Below are 20,808 nucleotides of genomic sequence, written 5' to 3' on the forward strand. Positions count from 1 at the left end.
TGATGAACATGTGTGGAGAATATAGTCAACAACTGTAAAATATTCTTTCCTTTTATGCACACGTGGACCATTAATATTGGTTTATGTCAGGCTCTAAAACTAGGCTCAACAGCTTCCAAGGTACTGGCATCACACAGGTTATGTTCTCTAACCTGAATGCAAAAAGGTTAGAAATCCAAAAAAACAGGAAAGTTCTTATTTCCAGTAATTAAAAAAACATGCTTCTACACATATCAAGGGTGGAAGAGAAATCAAAATAGACATGGTTAGAAGCAAACAATAAGACACAGATTGCACAGCAAAACTTACAAGCCACACAGCAGTACTTGAAGGAAATTTATAACCTTAAATACTTATATTAGAAAAGAAGAAAGGCTGCATTAAAAAACTAAGCTTCAAATAAAGGAAGGAAAGAATAAAGATAGAAACAGAAAGCTTCAAAACGGAACAAACATACAAGGGAGAGCTTGGGAGACATTACTATAAATTTTGCAGAGATTAAGCCCACAATAACGGAATAACATAAGGAACATTTTAACAATACATTTGAAAATTTAGATGAAATGGACAAATTCTAAGTGTAGTAAGTCTAGCTTATATTTTTTATATTTAAGAAATTTTATAATATACACTTTAACACATGCTTAAAATTAAGACTACATCATACTTAAAACAAAAAAAAATCATACCATTTATAGGCAGAAACCTTTGTTTTTTAACTTCAAAACTCAGGTGACTGAGCAGAAAAACTGTGGGTTTTTTCTTTTAACCCACAGCAGAGACAGGAAACCCCACCTAGGTGCATTAGGTGCCTCAGAAGGTTACAATGCTAGCAGGACTAAGCAGTTCAGGTGCAGTCCAGAAGGAAACAGCAAGCACTTACTCCAAATAGAAAAATGAAGCTTCACTGACAGCCGACACCTGCACCACGCTTCATTGGGTCTGAGGATTTATTTCCTATGTATATCAGCTATTTAAGTAGACACACATTTTCTTACCTTTAAGATAAATAATAGAAATGGCTGCCACTTATTAGACATATATGTGTCAAGAACTGTCCTGGGTGGCTTACATAGGTTCTTTCCAATCCTTACAACACAACCCGATGCTGTAATCCCAGTTTTACAAATTAATAATCAGCACAGTGATTTGCTCATAGACTCACTCTTAATCACATGGGTACAAGATGCAAACGCAAGTCTAGCTGATGCCTCTCTTCATCCATCCTTTTCAACAGGAGGGCGCCAGGCAGGCAGCTGTCCACAGAGCCACAGTGAGCTCAAGAGAGGCTCTGTCCAAGACCAGCCCGCCACAGCTCATACAAAGCACCCACCTTGCGGATAACGTCTCGCAGAGCAAAATACTTCTCAGTGAGGTCCCCAGCCTCGCTCAGCGGGGCATCATAGTCGTAGCTGGTGGGCTGCGCTGCATAGGGTAAGTTGGCCCCTAGAAGACAAACATGTGCCACTAGTTATTACTGATGACCCAGCTCTGGGACAAGTTCTTTGGGATCCATGAGCTCAGCACTACGGAGAGAGAAAACTAGAAGACACATTAAAACCGCTGCTGGGAGACACAGCTGTGGCCCTCAGGATGCAAGGGTTGGGGCTGGAGTTTCCCTCTACAGGCGCACTCACCAGGCACCTTAGCGTTTACCAAGCACTCTTTCCATCCACTCTACAGCAGCTCAAGCTGTGATTCTAACAGGTATCACCCCCCACTGGACATGCAGGGGATCTGAAGCTCCCCACAAAAATCTGCCAGCACCTCACACCAGTAATGGCAGGGCTTATGCTGTGACCCCCAGCTCTGACCGTGAATCCTGTCAACTCTGAACTTTTTCATGTCCTCCAGCTGTATGGCTGAGAAAAGGTCAGTGGTGAGACACTGATGATTAGGCCACGGATCAGCAGAAAACGGAGGGCTTAGTAAACCAAACAAAGCAGGGGACAACGGCAGACCCACATCAGCCACAGAGGTTCAGATGTCATCTGAGGGCCTCTGTCGCATCTACGAAGGCTACAGAGGGGACCGTGGTGCACCCCTTGGATCTGTCTTCAGAACCAAGGCACTCACTCATTCCCCCAGTGGCTAGGGCTCACATTTCTCAGACGTGTCCCTCTCTGGGCGCTGGCCTCTGCTGAGCTGCCTCACCCACAGTTACAACCCTCAGGGATGGCCCACCTCCAACAACTGACCAATGTGCCGCACTTGGCCACCCCAGCTGCAGAGCTCCCTCTAAGACCGGCTGAGGCCACCTGTGACGTTGCACCATAGCCCAGCTTCTCCCTCTCTGTCTTACAGGCGTTGCTCCAGAGAGCACACCCAATAAGCTTTCTGCCAGGTCATCTCGGAGTCTGTTTCCCTGGGAACTTGACCTTCAACAAAGACCAATGGATGGTGCCACTACTGAGTATACAAAAGGACTAGAAAAACAAATGGCCCTACAATTACTGTGCAAGGGGCGGGGTCTAGACCAGAGGCTCTTGACCTTGTCTTGGATGATGATCACAGGTGTGAGGTTACCTGCAATATCGGGCGGTACTTCAGAAACTTCCTCACGCTTAAGAGTCACTTGGAGAGCTTGTTAAGAGATTCCTAAGCCCCATCCCAGAGATTCTGATTCAGCAGGTCTGGAGTGGGGCCCGAGGCTGCAGTTCTAACAGGCTTCCAGGTGACGCTGATGCTGCCATCTACAGACCAGCAAGGCTTTCTGCCTTCCTCTTCTACTTCAGAGAGTGTATTGCAATGCCAGTGTGTGAGAATGAAGTTACTTTAGGAGTCGTCTTTTGCCCAACCTAATTTGTACATGAATGAGGCACATAACATGCTAGGATTAGTAATAAATTCCTTGGACGCAGCTCACCAATGATGGAGCCACCTTGGGTGACCTAATACTGGTGGAGGTGACAGATGAGCAAGGCTGAGGATCAGATCAAGCAGGTCAGCCCCAAAGACTTTTTCATTAGTTCTCTGCACAGAATCTAAACTTTGAAAGACCTGGACCACTCAACCAACTGAACTGATCTAGTCATATCATTCCCCCATTTCTTATTAATCAGAGACAATTCACAGCCAACAGGTCTGCCTGTCTTAGGGGATGCATAGGTTAAAACACATCCCTTCCTGTCAGACACAAAGAAAAAAAAAACCCACATCCGTTGCTGCAAGGAACTCACCTTCTTTGTGGCCCTCCTCTGCCTCTAATGTGGTAGTGCCCAGGCCGCGCTGTGTTTCTTACTTGTATGTTTCTCTCCATGCTATACTGCTTGCACCTCAGGGGTAGAGCCTGTGCCTCACTTGCCCTTGAGTCCCCAGCCAGACTCTGGCATGGAGGAGGAGCTCAACCAGTGGTAGCCAGGTTGAGCTGAGCTGGATAAGTGTGACCTCCATTAGCACACTTTACAGGCCGAGGGAGCCCAGGCTGGGAAGCTGGCCAGCGGATTTAAGGATGGACTGGAAGACTGTCTTTGTTCTAGGGCTACTGACAGAATCGTACTTTAGACCACCATAGGGCAGCATCGCAGAGAAATGGTGCACATTCAGGCCTCCTCTAGCCACATAAGAGGGTGTGAGGTGGGAAGGCGAAGGAAATGGTGAGACTGCAGTCGTCAGCTCTCCACATTGTGTGAGAAATACACGAGCGCCTGGACCCTGCAGGCAGCCATCACACGGCTGTGGACACACACAGGCGCGGAGGGAGACACACCTGCACGGGGAGGCGCACGTTCCCGTGGGCTGAACAGTGAGCTCCCTGCTCCTGACGCTTTTCTGTCCCTGCTCTCCTCTGGGAACAGAGAGTAGCTGGCCTGGAGAACAGCTACTAAGTACAGACTGGCCTTCTCTCACTTCCTCAAATGGACGGGTCAAAAAGGCAGCTTCAGAGAGGCGTGGCAGAACACAGCGGGGCGGGTGTGGGGGCTGGCTCACCACCGCCCGAGTTTCAGTCCAGGCTCCATCCCTTGCCAGCTGAACAGAAAACCTGTGGACTTTTTTTTGGTGTTCAGCTATGTTTTTATTTTATTTTTTTTTTAAAGACGGGGTTTCACCATGTTGGTTGGACTGGTCTTGAACTCCCGACCTCAGGTGATCTGCCCGCCTTGGCCTCCAAAGTGCTTGGATTACAGGCTTGAGCCACCGTGCCTGGCCAGGTATTCAGCTATTTTTTAGACAGAGTTTCGCTCTTGTTGCCCAGGCTGGAGTGCAGTGGCACGATCTCGGCTCACCACACTGCCACCTCCCAGGTTCAAGCGATTCTCCTGCCTCAGCCACCAGGATTACAGGCATGCACCATCATGCCTGGCTAATTTTGTATTTTTAGTAGAGACGAGGTTTCACCATGTTGTCCAGGCTAGTCTCCAACTCCTGACCTCAGGTGATCCACCTGCCTCTGCCTCCCAAAGTGCTGGGATTACAGGCATGAGCCACCATGCCCAGCTTGCATTCAGCTGTTTTTATCTGTAAAGTGGTGTTGATCATCTCTAATCCAGACAAGACTAATGTGAGGACTAAGTAAGAAAACAGGCAGAACAGAGAATTCTATGGATTATGGCAGAGGGAGGGGCAGGCGAGAGGATTAAGGACAACTTCTATGTTCCGACAGTTTCTACAATGCCCAATTTTTTTCTAAGATGAATGTGTTATTCTAAGTATAATATTAAGATTTTTTTAAAAATTGTGTCATGAACCATACAATTCTAAAAAACGATGTCATTTTTCCTGGATTGGATGATTGGTCTCGATCCCATCAGCGGCAGCTAGGGGGAACCCCCATCTTCAGAGTGAAAAAGGCATTCCACCAGGTATCAGCTCTCTTATAAGATGAATACACAGAGATGATCTAAAATATCAATTACCAACCTTGGCACACTATTCTCTTTTCTTTTTAAAAAAATTTAATTTAATTTTAAGTTCCGGGATACATGTGCAGAACATGCAGGTTTGTTACATAGGTAAACGTGTGCCATGATGGTTCGCCACACCTATCGACCGGTCACCTAGGTATTAAGCCCTGCATGTATTAGCTATTTATCCTGAAGCTCTCCCTCCCTGCAATCCCCCAACAGGCCCCGGGCACACTATTATCTTATATGCAGTGAAATTTCAGTTTTGCAATATCTTCGTCTCTTGGCTGTAGTAATAGTATTAAAATTGATAATGCTTGTAAGTAATGTCTTCTCCTAGCCCATCTCAGCCTGCAAAAAAGATAGCAGTTCAAAGAGAAACTTCATTAAGTGCTGACAGCATCTGATTTCAGATCCTGAGAGATTTAGGTCCAAATGAAACCTTCAGAACTCAACAGCTGGGCATCGTCCTTGATTCACAGAGAAAAATGCAAACAGAGAGACAGGTAGGGAATGAAGCTTAGAGAAAAGTCAGGGCAGCATCATTTGTCTTTGCAAAAAAAATCAAAGACATTGCAGAAAAATTTTTGTCATAATTTTTCCTACACAGAAAACTGTAGAAATGTGAAATGGCACGGCCATTTTGGAAGACACTATGGCAGTTCCTCAAACTCTAAACACAGAATTACCACATGACGTGGCACTTCCACCTCTTGGTATACACCCGAAGGAACTGAAACAGGAATTCAAACAAATCGTTGTACATCAGTGTTCAAAGCAACACTCTAACCAAAATGTGGAAATAACCCAATGTCCATCAGCCAATGAATGGATAATAAAATACTGCACATCCACACAAGGGAATACTATTCAGCAATCAAAAGGAATGAAACACTGATACACGTGACAACATGGACGAACCTTGAACACACTGGACTAAATGAAAGACGTCAGACAGGTGTATATATGTGGTTCATTTATACGAAATGTTCAGAATTGGCAAGTCCAGAGGGACAGAAAGTATATTGCTTCCAGGGGGTGGGAGGAGGAAGGGTGTGAATGCATGCTAATGGGTATGGAGTTTCTTTTTGCGGTGATAAAATGTTACTGAGTTAGATAATGGCAATGGTTACACAACTTTGTAAATACAGTAAATGCCACTGCATCATATATTTAAAAACTGTAAATTTTATGGTTTGTGAATTATATCTCAACAAAACAAAATGTTAAAAAAAAAAACAAAAAACACAGCGGAATATTTGAACAAATAAGCTACAGTTATAGACTGTAGCTAAAGCCTGCCCAACTTCTGGTGAAAAACAGGAAGGCTTCAAATGCTCATAAAAATTTATGTACCTTAAATTTTTTTTAAGAAATATTATTTTAAAAAATTATATAGGTAATCCTTATATATTAGAAAATGTAGGACCAGGTGCGGTGGTTCATGCCTGTAATCCTCACATTTTGGGAGGCCAAAGTGGGAAGATCGCTTGAGATCAGGAGTTCGAGACTAGCCTGGCCAACATGGTGAAACCTTGTCTCTACTAAAAATACAAAAAATTAGCCAGGCATAGTGGCATGCACCTGTAATCCCAGCTACCTGGAGGCTGAGGCAGAGGCAGGAGGATCCCTTGAGCCTGGGAGGTGGAGGTTGCAGTGAGTCAAGATTGAACCATTGCACTCCAGCCTGGGCGACAGAGCAAGACTCTGTCTCCAAAAAAAAAAAAAAAAAAAAAAAGAAAGAAAGAAAGAAAGAAAAAGAAATTTTAGGAGAGGATAAACAAAAAAGGTAAATAAAAACTGTCTGTGGGCACATCCCTCCCCAAATTAATCAACAGAAACATTGTAGCATAAGTTTCTACAGATGTTAAAGTGCTCTTACCATTCCAGTAGGCAAAATTGGTCCCACCTATAAACATGTACCTACAAGGAAACAAAAGAACACAGTACTTCACTGTGAGCCCATGGCTACTGAGGGCACCCTCCCCTCAGGCGATGAACACTCACAAGTTCACACTCGCCCCATGAGCCAGTATGTCATGGAGGGAGGAAGCCACGGCTTCGGTCTTGATTGTGGAGTGAGGTTGGCCCCAGTGGTCTAGCCAGCCAGTATAGAACTCAGAATTGATCTAAAATGAAAAAACAATGTGGCCCTTAGGATAGACTTATGCCCCTCCAATGCCACCACTTCCCTGCAATCCCCCATCTGTGACAGGTAGCAAGGGGGTGGACTTTGCACTGCTTAACCCAGAGCCAGGGGACCAATGAGCACTTTCAATACCAGCAATGCTGACATCCAGTCCTCAGGTTCATAGCTAAAGTGAGAGCTCATCTTACACAATGCAGGTATTCCTGAAGAGTGGTGCCTACATTCAAATTTAGATAGCTGATCCCCTGTTTAAACATGGTAGGAAAGTCTTGTTGGGCAAAGAAACTGGATAGCAAAATATTTTTATAGAATAACAGCTCCAAGTTCACCCTTTGTATGAATCCAGATTTTGAGATCTCAGGTTGATGAGGTAGACTTGTCCCAGCATTCTGCAAAGCAGGCCTCAAACACTTCATGTTTTCCTTGGGCATTGCCCTGCCAAGCCTTGGGTCTAGAGAACAGAAAAGAAAGCTGGACCTTCTCGTGGGGACGTCTTGTTTCAGGTTCCAGGAAATGGCTCCACCCAAAGCCTATGAATGCAGGGTCTGCACTGCTCACTAAGGAGAGACTAGACCCAGAAAAGGCTGTTTTATAAAGAAGGCTTGTACACAGGTGGGGCAGTCTGACCTGGTACAGAGAAGGCACAGGGTATTAACCCCATAAACTAGGCTGAGTGACAACAAGAACAGCAACTTCAGCTGAACGGAAAGAGAAGGATCGATAGATTGTTGACACCCGCCTGCACCTGCCGCCATCTCCTCCTCCTAGCAGCCTACACCGTGTACCATAAAGCCCTGCAATTCAGTGTGGTCAGCAAACCTACATCCTTAAGGCCACCTGGCTGCTTATTAGAAATGAGACTCTCAGGGCCGGGCACAGTGGCTCACACCCATAATCCCAGCCCTTTGGGAGGCCAAAGCAGGATCACTTGGGGTTAGGAGTTTGAGACCCGCCTGGCCAACATGGTGAACCCTCGTCTCTACTGAAAACACAAAAAGATTAGCTGGGCGTTGGGGCGCACACCTGTAATCCCAGTTACTCAGGGGGCTGAGGCACAAGAATTGCTTGAACCGGGGGGGAAGTTGCAGAGAGCCCAGATGGCACCACTGAACTCCAGCCTGGGCGACAGGGCAAGACTCAGTCTCCAAAAAAAAAGGAAATGAGAATCTCAGGCCCCAACCCAGACCCAGCAGATCAAAATTTGCTGTGCTTATGAATCACTTGAGTCTTAACAAAATCCCCAAGTGATTTGTAAACACTTTAAAGGTGGAGAAGCTCTGTCACAAAGAGCTATCAGTTAAGACAGACTTGAACTCAGACCCTGGTCCAGCCATTCACTGGCTATATGACCCTGGCAAGTGACACAGCTTTCCTGAGCCTCACTGAAAATGGAGACAATAACACCACCTCTGAGAGCTGCCCCGAGGACCAGATGAAACCAGGAAGCAGGGGCACGCAGCCTGGTGTAACAGGTCATCCGTGTTGGTGCTCCGTCTGTCCCACCCCAGCACAGGAGCTCCGTTTCAAACAGGAACATTGTTTCTGCTGTCATTCGCACACCCAGATGGCCATGACTCCACGATCCCATTAGCTGCTGACCCCAGAGCCGAAACCACTAAGGGCCTGCTCCCCAGTTTCAGCAGCACGCAACCTTTCTCTCCTAAGAGCTGCAATGAAGCTGTACAAGCCAGAGTCTCTCCACACCTCACCCTCAATTCTTACCAAGGGTCCTTTGGGCTCACACTTCCTCTGGATTTGGAAAGCATCTGTAATGTTGCTGCCTGAAAGTTATAAGGGAGAAGGTAGGTCAGTCATGGAAATGACAAGAAGTTAAATAACAAGAGCCCTTCATGGGACTTGGGCCTGAAGCTCTGCTACAGTCAGAATGTTGGTGTCCCCTCAAAATTCTCATGTGGGAACTTAACCCCCAATATGATAGTATTATGAGGTGAGGCCACTGGAAGTGATTGGATCAGAACAGCTCCACCCTCATGAATGGGATTAGTGCCCTTATAAAAGGAGGCTCCGGCCTGGCCTGGTGGCTCATGCCTGTAATCCCAGCACTTTGGGAGGCCAAGGCGGGCGGATCACCTGAGGTCAGGAGTTCGAGACCAGCCTGGCCAACATGGAGAAACACCTTCTCTAGTAAAAATACAAAAATTAGCCAAGTGTAGTCCCAGCTAATTGGGAGGCTGAGGCAGGAGAAATCACTTGAACCTGGGAGGTGGAGGTTGCAGTGATTTGAGATCGTGCCATTGCACTCCAGCCTGGGTGATAGAGCAAGACTCCATCTCAAAAAAATTTTTTTTAATAATAAATAAATAAATAAACAAATAAATAGAGGTTCAAGGGAGCTTCCTGGACACATGAGGACACAGCAAGAAGGCATGGGACCATCTTTGAAGCAGACAGCAAGCCCTTCCCAGACACTGAATCTGCTGGCATCTTGATTTTGGACTTCCCTCCCTCTAGAACCGTGAGCAGTAAATTTCTTTTGTTTATAAATAATAACCCAGTCTAAGGTATTTTGTTATAGCAGCCAAAACTGACTAAGGCAGGCCTCTGTCCCTTCCCACACCCCATGGGCCTGGAATACTTCCAAGCTAGCTTCAGACTGGACCCATTAGAGGACGTGCATGGACCACAGAACGTGGCTTCTCTCTGAGGAGGTCCCTGGGGCCTTTCCGGTCTGCACAGGAGTTCCCTTTGCAGTCCTGTCTTCTTTATCTGTGCTTCCCCCAGGCCTGGACAAATATCTTGTGTGTTATCTCTTCACAAGAACATTTGGTTGACCTGGAAGCACCCCACAGGATGAGCCTGGTTTGAAGTTACAGCCTCCCTAATACCACACACGATAGTGCCACAAATATTTGCCAGTTAATTAACACATCAAAGGGCTGTGAGTGCTCTCATTGTGTTTACTCCTGAATAATGGAACATACTCTGGATTCTAATTTGTACATCAACCATTCCATACCACTTGCTCTCAATTTTCCCCTATGAAATATCCCAATAGAATGTCATATCTTGGCCGGGCGCGGTGGCTCAAGCCTGTAATCCCAGCACTTTGGGAGGCCGAGGCGGGTGGATCACGAGGTCAAGAGATCGAGACCATCCTGGTCAACATGGTGAAACCCCGTCTCTACTAAAATTACAAAAAAATTAGCTGGGCATGGTGGTGTGTGCCTGTAATCCCAGCGACTCAGGAGGCTGAGGCAGGAGAATTGCCTGAATCCAGGAGGCGGAGGTTGCGGTGAGCCGAGATCGCGCCATTGCACTCCAGCCTGGGTAACAAGAGTGAAACTCCGTCTCAAAAAAAAAAAAAAAAAAAAAAAGAATGTCATATCTTGCCTCTTGTGTCTTCTATTGTCCCTTCTTCCTCTAAAACGAAGAAGAATTTCTCCACAGAGAAGGAATGGGCTGCCAAGCATTGGGGAAAGAAGAAGCAGGAGCACTATCCATGCCCACCCGAGCAGAGGACGCCCTGGCTTCACACTTCATGACCCCGTTCCCACAGCAGGTATCCCAGGGTGGACACGGACCCAGCCAAGACCCTCTGATAACCGCTTGCTCTGAGATGGGGCTTTAGCTTCTCTGTTGCCCAGGCTGGGATGCAGTGGCACAATCACAGCTCATTGCAGCCTTGAACTCCTGGGCTCAAGTAATCCTCCTGCCTCATTCTCCCGAGTAGCTAGGACTATAGGCACTTGCCACCACGCCTAGCCTGTAAGTTTTTATTCTGCAGTAATTTCAAACTTGTAGAACATCTTAAGAATAGTACCAAAAAACTCTCATATCCCTTCACCTAGATTTCCCAAATGTTAGCATTTTACTAGATTTACTCTATCAGTTTCTCTACAAAAATACACATTTTTCTGAGCCATCTGAGAATAAATTGCAGATGTTATGGCCCTTTGTCACTAAACACTTCAGTGTTTATTCTTTAAGAACAAACACATTCTTTAAATAAGCACAATATACTTATAAAAATCAAGAAATTACACTGATACAATACTATAATCTACAGACTTTATTGAAAGATCGCAATTGTCTCAATAATGTCTTTCATAGCCGCACCCCCAACCCCTAAAAAAAAGTCCGGTCAGTCCTTTAGCTGCTGATATGGCTTGGATCTGTGTCTCCACCAAATCTCATGTGGAACTGTAATCCGCGGTGTGGGAGGTGAACTGATGGGAGGGGACTGGACCATGGGGGCAGAGTTCTTGTGAATGCGTTAGCATCGTCCCCTCAGTGCTGTTCTCCTGGGACTTACTGAACGTGTTATGAGATCTGGTTGTTTAAAAGCCTGCAGCACCTTCCCTTCTCTCTCTTCCTCCTGCTCTGGCCATATAAGACGTCCCTGCTTTCCCTTTGCCTTCTGCCATGATAGTAAGTTTCCTAAGGCCTCCCCAGTCTCCGGTATTCATTTATAGCAGTGCAAGAATGGGCGGATATAGCTGTCATATCCTTTATGAAAGCCACTCTCCTAAATGAAGACTCTTATCGTTACTTATGGCCAGAAGCATCCTAACCACATTGCCCGCCCATCTGTAACTTTCACTTACAGCATCCCCACCGTTTACACAGCACCGTGTAAGGAATCTGGCAAGGCAGCTTTTGTAGCATCTGCCAAACCATCTCCAGCCCTGACAGTTCATCGTGTTCTAAGTTATGCAGAAAGATAACAAGTGTAAGGTAAGTTCCCAGCCAGTGGCTGACCTCAAAGTTGGCTGCAGCCAAGACACAGCCCCGTGTCCTGCCAAGAGGGGAGGACAGGGAGGGCCGAAATAGCAGAGAAGCACACCCCAGACACAGTCTAAAAGGTGACTGCCTCAAGGGAGAGCTTCTCACAGCTGGAGCCTCCCACCCACTTCTCCATCTCGGGTGGGCCAGCCCAGCCCCTGAGACAGTAGTACTCCGTGTTCCAGCCAGCTCCACCAGTGCTGAAAACGCAGCTAGCCTGGAAGCTCTTGGCCTACAGATTACCTGTTACTGAGGGATGCGAATATTCTATTCTATCTGTCCCTTGAAAAAGGAAAATGTGAAAAATCTCAGTCTGCCCACGACACTTAAAACAAGTGCCCAGAGCAACTGATGGAGTAAAAAGCTGATTTTAAGCTGCAACTTCTGTTACCACAAACACCCACCTGTTCCGAAGTCCACTGTGGCGTAGAGGCCCTGCAGGGCCCCACACCGCAGGAACTTCTCATGTGCCCCGTCAGTGGTGAACAGAACCACGTCGTCCCCCAGATGGTGGCGAAAGCGCTTCTGCAGGAAGCGCAGGTAGTCAAAATCACAGGCGAAGTAGCTGCCGTATTCATTTTCCACCTGTGAGTGACAAAAGAGCAGGGAAAAATGAGGAGATCTCAGTGGAGCCATCCTGATGCAAGCTTTTGTGTGGGGAAGATACCTGAGCATCTGCTAAGATGACAAGGCTTAGTGATTGTCAGAAAAATTTCCTTCACTCAGACTTCAAAACTGACTAAAAAACCCCCAACAATTCAGCATAAAAGTTTACTTCCTATTAACCCTCTCCCACCGCTGAGAAATAAGAAAAAAAAAAAAAAAAAAAAAAAACCGTCAAACTGGTGTTCAGATTGTAGCGGTATTCTTCCCTAAAATAGAAAGTAGATACTTCAAACATCACATAAATGATACCTTCCCATGGCAGAAATGCTAGGAAAATGAAAATGGAAAAAGTATCCGTCAATTCCATTGCCCAGAGATAATCACAGCAGGCATTTTGGTATACAGCTAGATTTACACAGATACACACACTCCCCAAATAGATACAAATAATATACAGCAGTGTTTTCTTTCCTCAAAAACTGGCATCACATTTTACGCACCAGTTGTAACGCTGTTTTCCCTTAATAAACTATGCAAAACCTCCATGGCAATGGGAAGGGTGAATGCCGGGGCCAGGTGCACCATATTTATTTGACATGCTGTCAAATACACACCTATGTTCAGTTTGTGCTCAGTAACATCAGTGGTTCTCAACTAGGAGCTCTTTGGCCCCACAGGGGACATTTGGCTGCGTCTGGAAATGTCTGTGGTTATCACAGCTCGGGAAGTGCTCATGGCATCCAGTGGGTAGAGGCCCAGGGATGCTGCTGGACATCCACAGTGCATGGGGAAGCCCCACGATGAAGAATGATCAGGTGCAAGATCATTCTTCATCGTGATCAAGGGGGGCGGTCCCTGCTCTGAAGCATGCATTCCCAGTGAGGTGAGTAGCATCCTTGAGGGGTTAAACATTGATGCTTTGGGGATTAAAAATATATTCTTTATTTATATAAAACATATATATACACAGCAAATAAACCAATACACAATGTCTCAGGTATTAAAATTTCATGGTGAAGAGGAGAAGGCAATTAGAAAAAAAGTTTAAAAGGGATCCTTGGGGGCAATGATGAAAAAAAGGTTAAGAAACATTGCTCTCAAGCAATAAAACAAATGAACTTCAGCTCTACTCAATAAGACAATCTTAGGAATATAATCTCAAGTGGAAGTATGACACTGAAAAATACAGTACAATCCCCTTTAGAGAAAATTCAAAACAATCAAAACCAAACTAGAAAGTCTGAGTACACACACAGGTGGTAAAAGTATAAAAAGAAGTAAAAACCCAATGGACATAAAAGTCAGGATAGTGGGACGCAATGGTGTATGATCAAGGACACCCGGGAAGCTTCTAGGGCACTGGCCACGTGCTGCTTCCTGACCTTGGTTGGTGGTTATGTGGGTGTCCACAGCACAGTGATTCATTATACTGCACATTTATGTATGTATGTTACGTTTCATTTACAAAAATTAAAAAAAAAAAACCCAACCATAAAATTTTAATCTGCACATAATACAAACCAAATATTTGTGATCCTGGGAATACATGATCTTTAAACACAAGCACAAGAAACTGTGGCCCCCAGAAAAGAGGTGCTTAGCCTGAGTGGCTGGGAGAGACTGTCAAGGAATGTTCCTTGGAAGGACAGCCCGAGGTAGATCTGGAAGAAAAGGCTCTGAGTTGGGGAGGGAACAGGTAGAGGGCATTCCTACATATTTGACCTCACCAGCAGATCAAGTTCATCCATGTGCAGAGTTGGAGAGCAGGGAAAGAAGGGTGAGCGTTGAAAATGAACTAAACGTCACCGTCATTATCTGCACAGTGCTGCCTCCCAAATGGTTTCAAGAATGATCATTCTCTCAGACGATCCCTTTGGCAATACTCTCATATTTTGGCTTCAAGAAGTAAAACAGACTGTAGCATGCATGCCCAGGACAGAGGCTTCATTGGTCATAAAACCATCCGGAAGAGGAAGTGTTTGCCGCTTACACAGAGTAGAAAACTTCATTGATGAGTCCCACGAAAGTTCCTTTTGCAGTAGTTTAGGTAAATGCTAAGAAAAGCTTTGTAACTGGCAAGGTTCTTTTCTCCTCCCTCTTTTGTAAGTGCTACTTACATGACTGTGTCTCCTTTTTATCATTTGGCTGTCAAGAAGTTCAGAGCTAAAGATCTTAAAAGTGGTTCCAGCAACTAAATGGGCTCACATCTCTGCACCTCATGTTCTCTTCTGCCCTTCCCCAAGTCCCAACCTATTGTCTTGCTTTTTCAGGTCTTATTTATGCATCGTCATCATTGTATCACATACTCTCAAATAAATAGGCTTGTAAAAAATGCATACACATAATTTGGTTAGATGATGAAGAGAGAGAAAAGCACAATTGCAAAGCAGCTTAGCGTCCTGGCCACGGCACGGCTGGCAAAGACCCAACCGTCTACATGCAAATGTGAGCTCTGCCACTTCCTGTTCATGGGGCTCCACCTGTAAAGTGTACCTACCTCACTGGGTTATCATGAGGCTTAACTGAGTCGTACATGACTAGAAATTTGCACAGATCTGGCATCTAGTAAGTGCTCAAAATGCTGGCAACTAAGACTGTACTTAAGTTCTATGTTACTATCAGTTAGGAAAAAAAGAGGTGTGTGAAGGCTGGGGTTGGGTAAAACACACAAATGAAAAGGCTTGAAAACCCCATAGAAAAAGTCATGGTGAGCTTCAGAGGGAGACTGATGTTTCTAGAGCAGGAGTCTACAAACTTTTAAAATAAAACACCAGGCCAGGTGTGGTGGCCCACGCCTGTAATCCTACCACTTTGGGAGGCTGAGGTGGGTGGATCCCTTGAGGTCAGGAATTCGAAACCAGCCTGGTCAACATGGTGAAACCCATCTCTACTTAAAAAAAAAATAAATAAATAAAAAAAATAAATAAATTAGCCAGGCATGGTGGCGAGCACCTGTAATCCCAGCTACTTGGAAGGCTGAGACATGAAAATCACTTAAACCCAGGAGGCAAGGCTGCAGTAAGCCAAGATTGTGCCACTACACTCCAGCCTGGGTGACACAGTGAGACACTGTCTCAAAACAAACAACTGCCAGAGAGTAAATATTTTAGGCGTTGCAGCCACAGAGGTCTCCATCTCAATGACTCAAGTCTGCCACTGCAGTACAAAAGCAGCCACAGACAACAGATAAACAGTGTGGCGATTCCAATATACCTTTCCTTACAAAAATATGTAGGTGGCGGCCATCATTTGCAGGTCTTTGTTCCAGAGTAACTGTCTCCATCCTGTAAGCTCCTTAAGCACCAGAGACTTTATTTATTTATTTATTTTTATTTTATACATATATATATATATATTTTTTATTGCACTTTAGGTGCTGGCGTACACGTGCAGAACATGTAGGATTATTGCATAGGTACATACATGGCAGTGTGGTTTGCTGCCTCCATCCCTATCACCTATATCTGGCATTTCTCCCCATGTTATCCCTCCCCAATTCCCTACCCCCTGCTGTCCCTCCCCTAGTCCCCCACCAACAGACCTCAGTGTGTGATGCTCCCCTCCCTGCGTCCATGTGTTCTCATTGTTCAACACCTGCCTATGAGTGAGAACATGTGGTGTTTGATTTTCTGTTGTGGTGTCACTTTGCTAAGAATGATGGTTTCCAGGTTCATCCACGTCCCTGCAAAGGACACAAACTCATCGTTTTTTATGGCTGCATAGTATTCCATGGTGTATATGTGCCACATTTTCCCTGTCCAGTCTATCATGGATGGGCATTTGGATTGGTTCCAGGTCTTTGCTATTGTAAACAGTGCTGCAATGAACATTCGTGTGCACGTGTCCTTATAGTAGAACGATTTATAATCCTTTGGTTATATACCCAGTAATGGGATTGCTGGGTCAAATGGAATTTCTATTTCTAGGTCCTTGAGGAATCGCCACACTGTCTTCCACAGTGGTTGAACTAATTTACACTCCCACCAACAGTGTAAAAGTGTTTCTATTTCTCCATATCCTCTCCAGCATCTGTTGTCGCCAGATTTTTTAATGATCGCCATTCTAACTGTTGTGAGATGGTATCTCAATGTGGTTTTGATTTGCATTTCTCTGATGACCAGTGATGACGAGCATTTTTTCATATGTTTGTTGGCCTCATATATGTCTTCTTTTGAAAACTGTCTGTTCATATCCTTCACCCACTTTTGAATGGGTTTGTTTTTTTTCTTATAAATCTGTTTTAGTTCTTTGTAGGTTCTGGATATTAGCCCTTTGTCAGATGGGTAGATTGCAAACATTTTTTCCCATTCTGTTGGTTGCTGGTTCACTCTAATGATTGTTTCTTTTGCTGTGCAGAAGCTCTGGAGTTTAATTAGATCCCATTTGTCTATTTTGGCTTTTGTTGCCAATGCTTTTGCTGCTTTAGTCATGAAGTCCTTGCATATACCTATGCCCTGAATGGTTTTGCCTAGGTTCTCTTCTAGGGTTTTTATGGTGTTAGGTCTTATGTTTTTAAGAGTCTTTAATCCATCTGGAGTTAATTTTAGTGTAAGGTGTCAGGAAGGGGTCCAGTTTCTACTTTCTGCACATGGCTAGCCCGTTTTCCCAACACCATTTATTAAACAGGGAATCCTTTCTTCATTGCTTGTTTTTGTCAGGTTTGTCAAAGATCAGATGGTTGTAGATGTGTGGTGTTGCCTCAGAGGCCTCTGTTCTGTTCCATTGGTCTATATCTCTATTTTGGTACCAGTACCATGCTGTTTTGATTACTGTAGCCTTGTAGTATAGTTTGAAGTCAGATAGTGTGATGCCTCCCCAGCTTTGTTCAGCACCAGAGACTTTTAAAGTTGCTGATCTTCCAAGTAGGTATAAATAGGCTTATTACCTCATGATGAATGCCCGGTTAATTGGATAAAGTAAAGTTGTGGGTGGAAGGTCGTCCAGTCCTAATTATCTTCACCTTGGATATTATCAATGCCTTTAGTTTTTTTCAGGTAAAAACTGAGATAAACATCCACATATGCAAACCATCATAGGTGGCACTGGCTCAGCTAATCACTGCAAAAGAGAAACATCTGCATATCTGTCTGAATTATGAGGAGGAATAAAAGCCCAGACCTGGCTTCCTGCATCTGTAACCCAGCAGTGTTGAGGGTCCTAAATGTTCTCAGACAGGGATTTGAGCCTTCTGGTCTGACTCATTTTTGCCCTGGCTGCAAACACGTAGCTCCTCCCTGACCATCTCAAACTCTCTGCGCACCCAGAGAGAAAATCAACATTAAGAATTGAGTAAAGCCACCACTTTCTACCCTTCAACAGGAATTAAGACAGAGAGAGAAATCAGCTTTTACATAGGTCTTTAATTTTTGAGACAGAGACTCACTTGGTTGCCCAGGCTGGAGTGTAGTGAGTGGTGTGATCACGGCTCACTACAGCCTCAATCTCCCAGGCTCAAGTGATCCTCCTGTCTCAGCCCTCCAAATGGCTGAGAACACAGGGACATGCTACCATACCCAGCTAATTTTTAAATTTTTTGTAGAGATGGACTTTCACTATGTTGCCTAGGCTGGTCTTGAACTCCTGGGCTCAAGAGATCCTCCTGCCTCGGCCTCCCAAAGTGCTGGGATTACAGGCATGGAGCCACCATGCTTGGCCCTTTTACAGAAATCTTGACACCTAGAAATACTGCCTACAAATCCCCCAGTTCCTTCTTATCAAACCAGTCAGCTTCTATTCCATTCCAGAGCCGTTTGGTGGGTGTGTGACATGCACAAATGCAGGATGTGCCCTCATGGCTGCCAGGCAGAGGTATGGGGAACCGGGAGACTAGAGGCACAGTGTGTCAGGGGTGAAACTGCTGCCACAGGTGCCTCACAAAAGGAGGTGCCTGTGATGGTTCTGAAAGTCCTACAGAAGCCAGTGATGTCAACTGGGCCAGCTTCTGGACAGAGGGAACGCAAGTAGGAACTGTGCCTCAGAAGGCAAGTAGGAAACCATGAAAGATGATGCTACAAAGGGTTTTTAACGCTATGCAGAAATGCTCATGACAACGAATGACGCAAAAAAAAAAAAAAAAAAGCCACACAGAAAATAGGTCACACGGAATGAACTTACTCTGTAAAAAAGAGGAACAAAAAGGCATAAAAAATCTTCAAGGAAACTCCCCAAATGGGAAGAGCTTTGCTGTGCTCCTGAGGTTTGAGTAACAATTATGTTTTTTCTGCTTTCTTATGTCTCTCCATACTTGTTTACTTTGTAAACAAAGTGCAAAAATGATAAGGTGGGATTCTAGTGCATGGAGATGGGGAGAGGATGAGGAGGAGGAAGACAGAGTCACTGGCAGGACCCATGGTCAAGTAAAAGTCATCTGAGGTTGCTAGGGACGGACACAGAGGAAATTCTCCCAGACAGTCAACTTCACTCTCCTCTGCCGAATTAATACCTGACCACACTTTTCATGGCATTTCCAAAACCAAAAGAGGCAGAAAATTGTGAGTAGAAATTGAAAGTGGTTCAAAGAGAAGCAGAGACTGAAAATAAGAGGGCATCAAAAGAGGGTTTGCACCTAAGACCAGGAGAGAGGAAGACACAGCCATGCAGGGCAAAGACGCACCCAAGGTTCAGAGTTGATATCTTCATGGAGGAAAATGTGGTTCCTGTTAGCTTAACCAGTACAGCCTCAAGACAGTAAAAGACAGGGGCATGAGGGAGGACTCACACATCCCTCTGTAAGCAACAACCTGGCCTCTTCCAAGAAGACATCTCCTCCCACCATGAAGCCTCAGAACAGACCCCCTGGCCAGTGCAGGCCTCTCAGCACCTCTGTCCACTTACACTTGAAAGGCAAGGGAGTGTCCACACTCCTGCCCTACCATGACCCATCCCCACAACCTGCCTATAGTGCTGTTCATAAGAAGGAAGCCTAGCCCATGCTCCTCTGCTAGGGAGTGCCACTCTGCATCCCCAGGATGCCCAGGATGCAGTCACTTTTATATAACTTTACTCTTTTCCATAAAGGCATCCTTGGTCAAGGCCAGGCATGGTGGCTCATGCCTGTAATCCCAGCACTTAGGGAGGCTGAGGCAGGTGAATCACCTGATCTCAGGAGTTTGAGACCAGCCTGACCAACATGGTGAAACCCTATCTCTACTAAAAATACAAAAAAACAGCCAGGCTTTGTGGCGCACACCTGTAATCCCAACTACTTGGGAGGCTGAGGCAGGAGAGTTGCCTGAACCTGGGAGGTGGAGGTTGCAGTGAGCCGAGATCATGCTACTGGACTCCAGCCTGGGCGACAGAGCAAGGCTCTGTCTCATAAAATACCCCAAAACAAAACAACAAAAAAACCTTTACTCTTTTCCATAAGAGCATCCATGGTCATGGCTGGGCACAGTGGCTTACCCCTATAATTGCAGCACTTCGTGAGCCCAAGGCAGGCAGATCACCTGAGGTCAGGAATTTGAGACCAGCCTGGTCAACATGGCGAAACCCATCTCTACTAAAAATACTAAAATTAGTTGGGTGTGCTGGCATGCACCTGTAATCCCGGCTACTTGGGAGGCTGAGGTGAGAAAATCGCTTGAACCTGGGAGGCGGAGGTTGCAGTGAGCTGAGATCACGTCACTGCACTCCAGCCTGGGCAACAGAGTGAGACTCTGTCTCAAAAAAAAAAAAAAAAAAAAAAGAAGCATCCTTGGTCAATGTCCAATGAATACGGTTTTATGTTTCATCTAAGTAATTTTACCAACACCAAAAACTGTTGACGTTCAATGTACCCCACAGTATATCAGTCTTTGCAGAGAGCCAAGAACACAGGGAAGAAGGAGAATGGGGCAGGAAGCGAGAGAGGAAACGTAACAGCCCCAATTGACCACATCCTTTTCCACTCCAGGGTTATCTGACTGCTGAGGCAGTGCTGATACCAAAGTGTTTCAATCCATGCTGCATGCCTGCCACAGAAAACAGTATTGACGGGGGGAGGGAGAGAGAGAGAGAGAGAGAGGCAGAGACAGACAGAGGCAAACTCTGGGATCTGCAGAAGTAGGGTGCAATCCTAATTCTGCCACCTGCTGGCTGGGTGACCTTGGCCAAGTCACTTAACCTTTTCAAACTTCCTCACTGAAAAGAGAGGGTGGTGGGAAGAACTGAATGGCATTTACAGGACACACAGCACAAGCCTGCCACACAGTAGGTATTGAAAAATGGTAATAATGCCTTACCGTAAGCAATTTAACTAATGCCCTATCTCTGCCATTACCTCTTAAAGAAACAGACCTTTGAGGCTCCCGTCTGCAACACTGCTATCACTTATATAATGTAGACGGAGCGGACCACCCCCACTCCATCCATGCTCAACTCCAGGGTTACCTGCACTGTTATCACTGGCCCTCCATTCTGATAGAGGAGAGGCTTCATCTTGGGCAGAAGGACTCCCAACCATTTGTCCACAGCTGCCAGGTAATCTGA

General features: G+C 45.5%; 1 protein-coding gene across 4 annotated transcripts in view; it reads right to left on the reverse strand.

Annotated features, from left to right (window-relative positions):
• Window positions 1-20,808, reverse strand: part of GLB1 (galactosidase beta 1) — a 95,560-nt gene that overhangs the window by 47,527 nt on the left and 27,225 nt on the right. For all 4 annotated transcript variants that reach the window (XR_004265549.1, XR_004265548.1, XM_032268844.1 and 1 more), the window contains exons 5-10: window positions 20,710-20,804; window positions 12,141-12,321; window positions 8,716-8,774; window positions 6,852-6,973; window positions 6,727-6,767; window positions 1,334-1,446 (exon numbers count right to left, since the gene is read on the reverse strand). Coding sequence is in view for 2 of the 4 variants with exons in the window: in XM_032268844.1 (XP_032124735.1) it covers window positions 1,334-1,446; window positions 6,727-6,767; window positions 6,852-6,973; window positions 8,716-8,774; window positions 12,141-12,321; window positions 20,710-20,804 (611 nt within the window). In the remaining 2 variants the exon portion in view is untranslated. The remainder of the gene's footprint in view (window positions 1-1,333; window positions 1,447-6,726; window positions 6,768-6,851; window positions 6,974-8,715; window positions 8,775-12,140; window positions 12,322-20,709; window positions 20,805-20,808) is intronic.

Source organism: Sapajus apella, unplaced genomic scaffold (genome assembly GCF_009761245.1).
Source record: "Sapajus apella isolate SASKATOON/1434 unplaced genomic scaffold, GSC_monkey_1.0 scaffold4, whole genome shotgun sequence".
NCBI classification, from domain to species: Eukaryota; Metazoa; Chordata; class Mammalia; order Primates; family Cebidae; genus Sapajus; species Sapajus apella.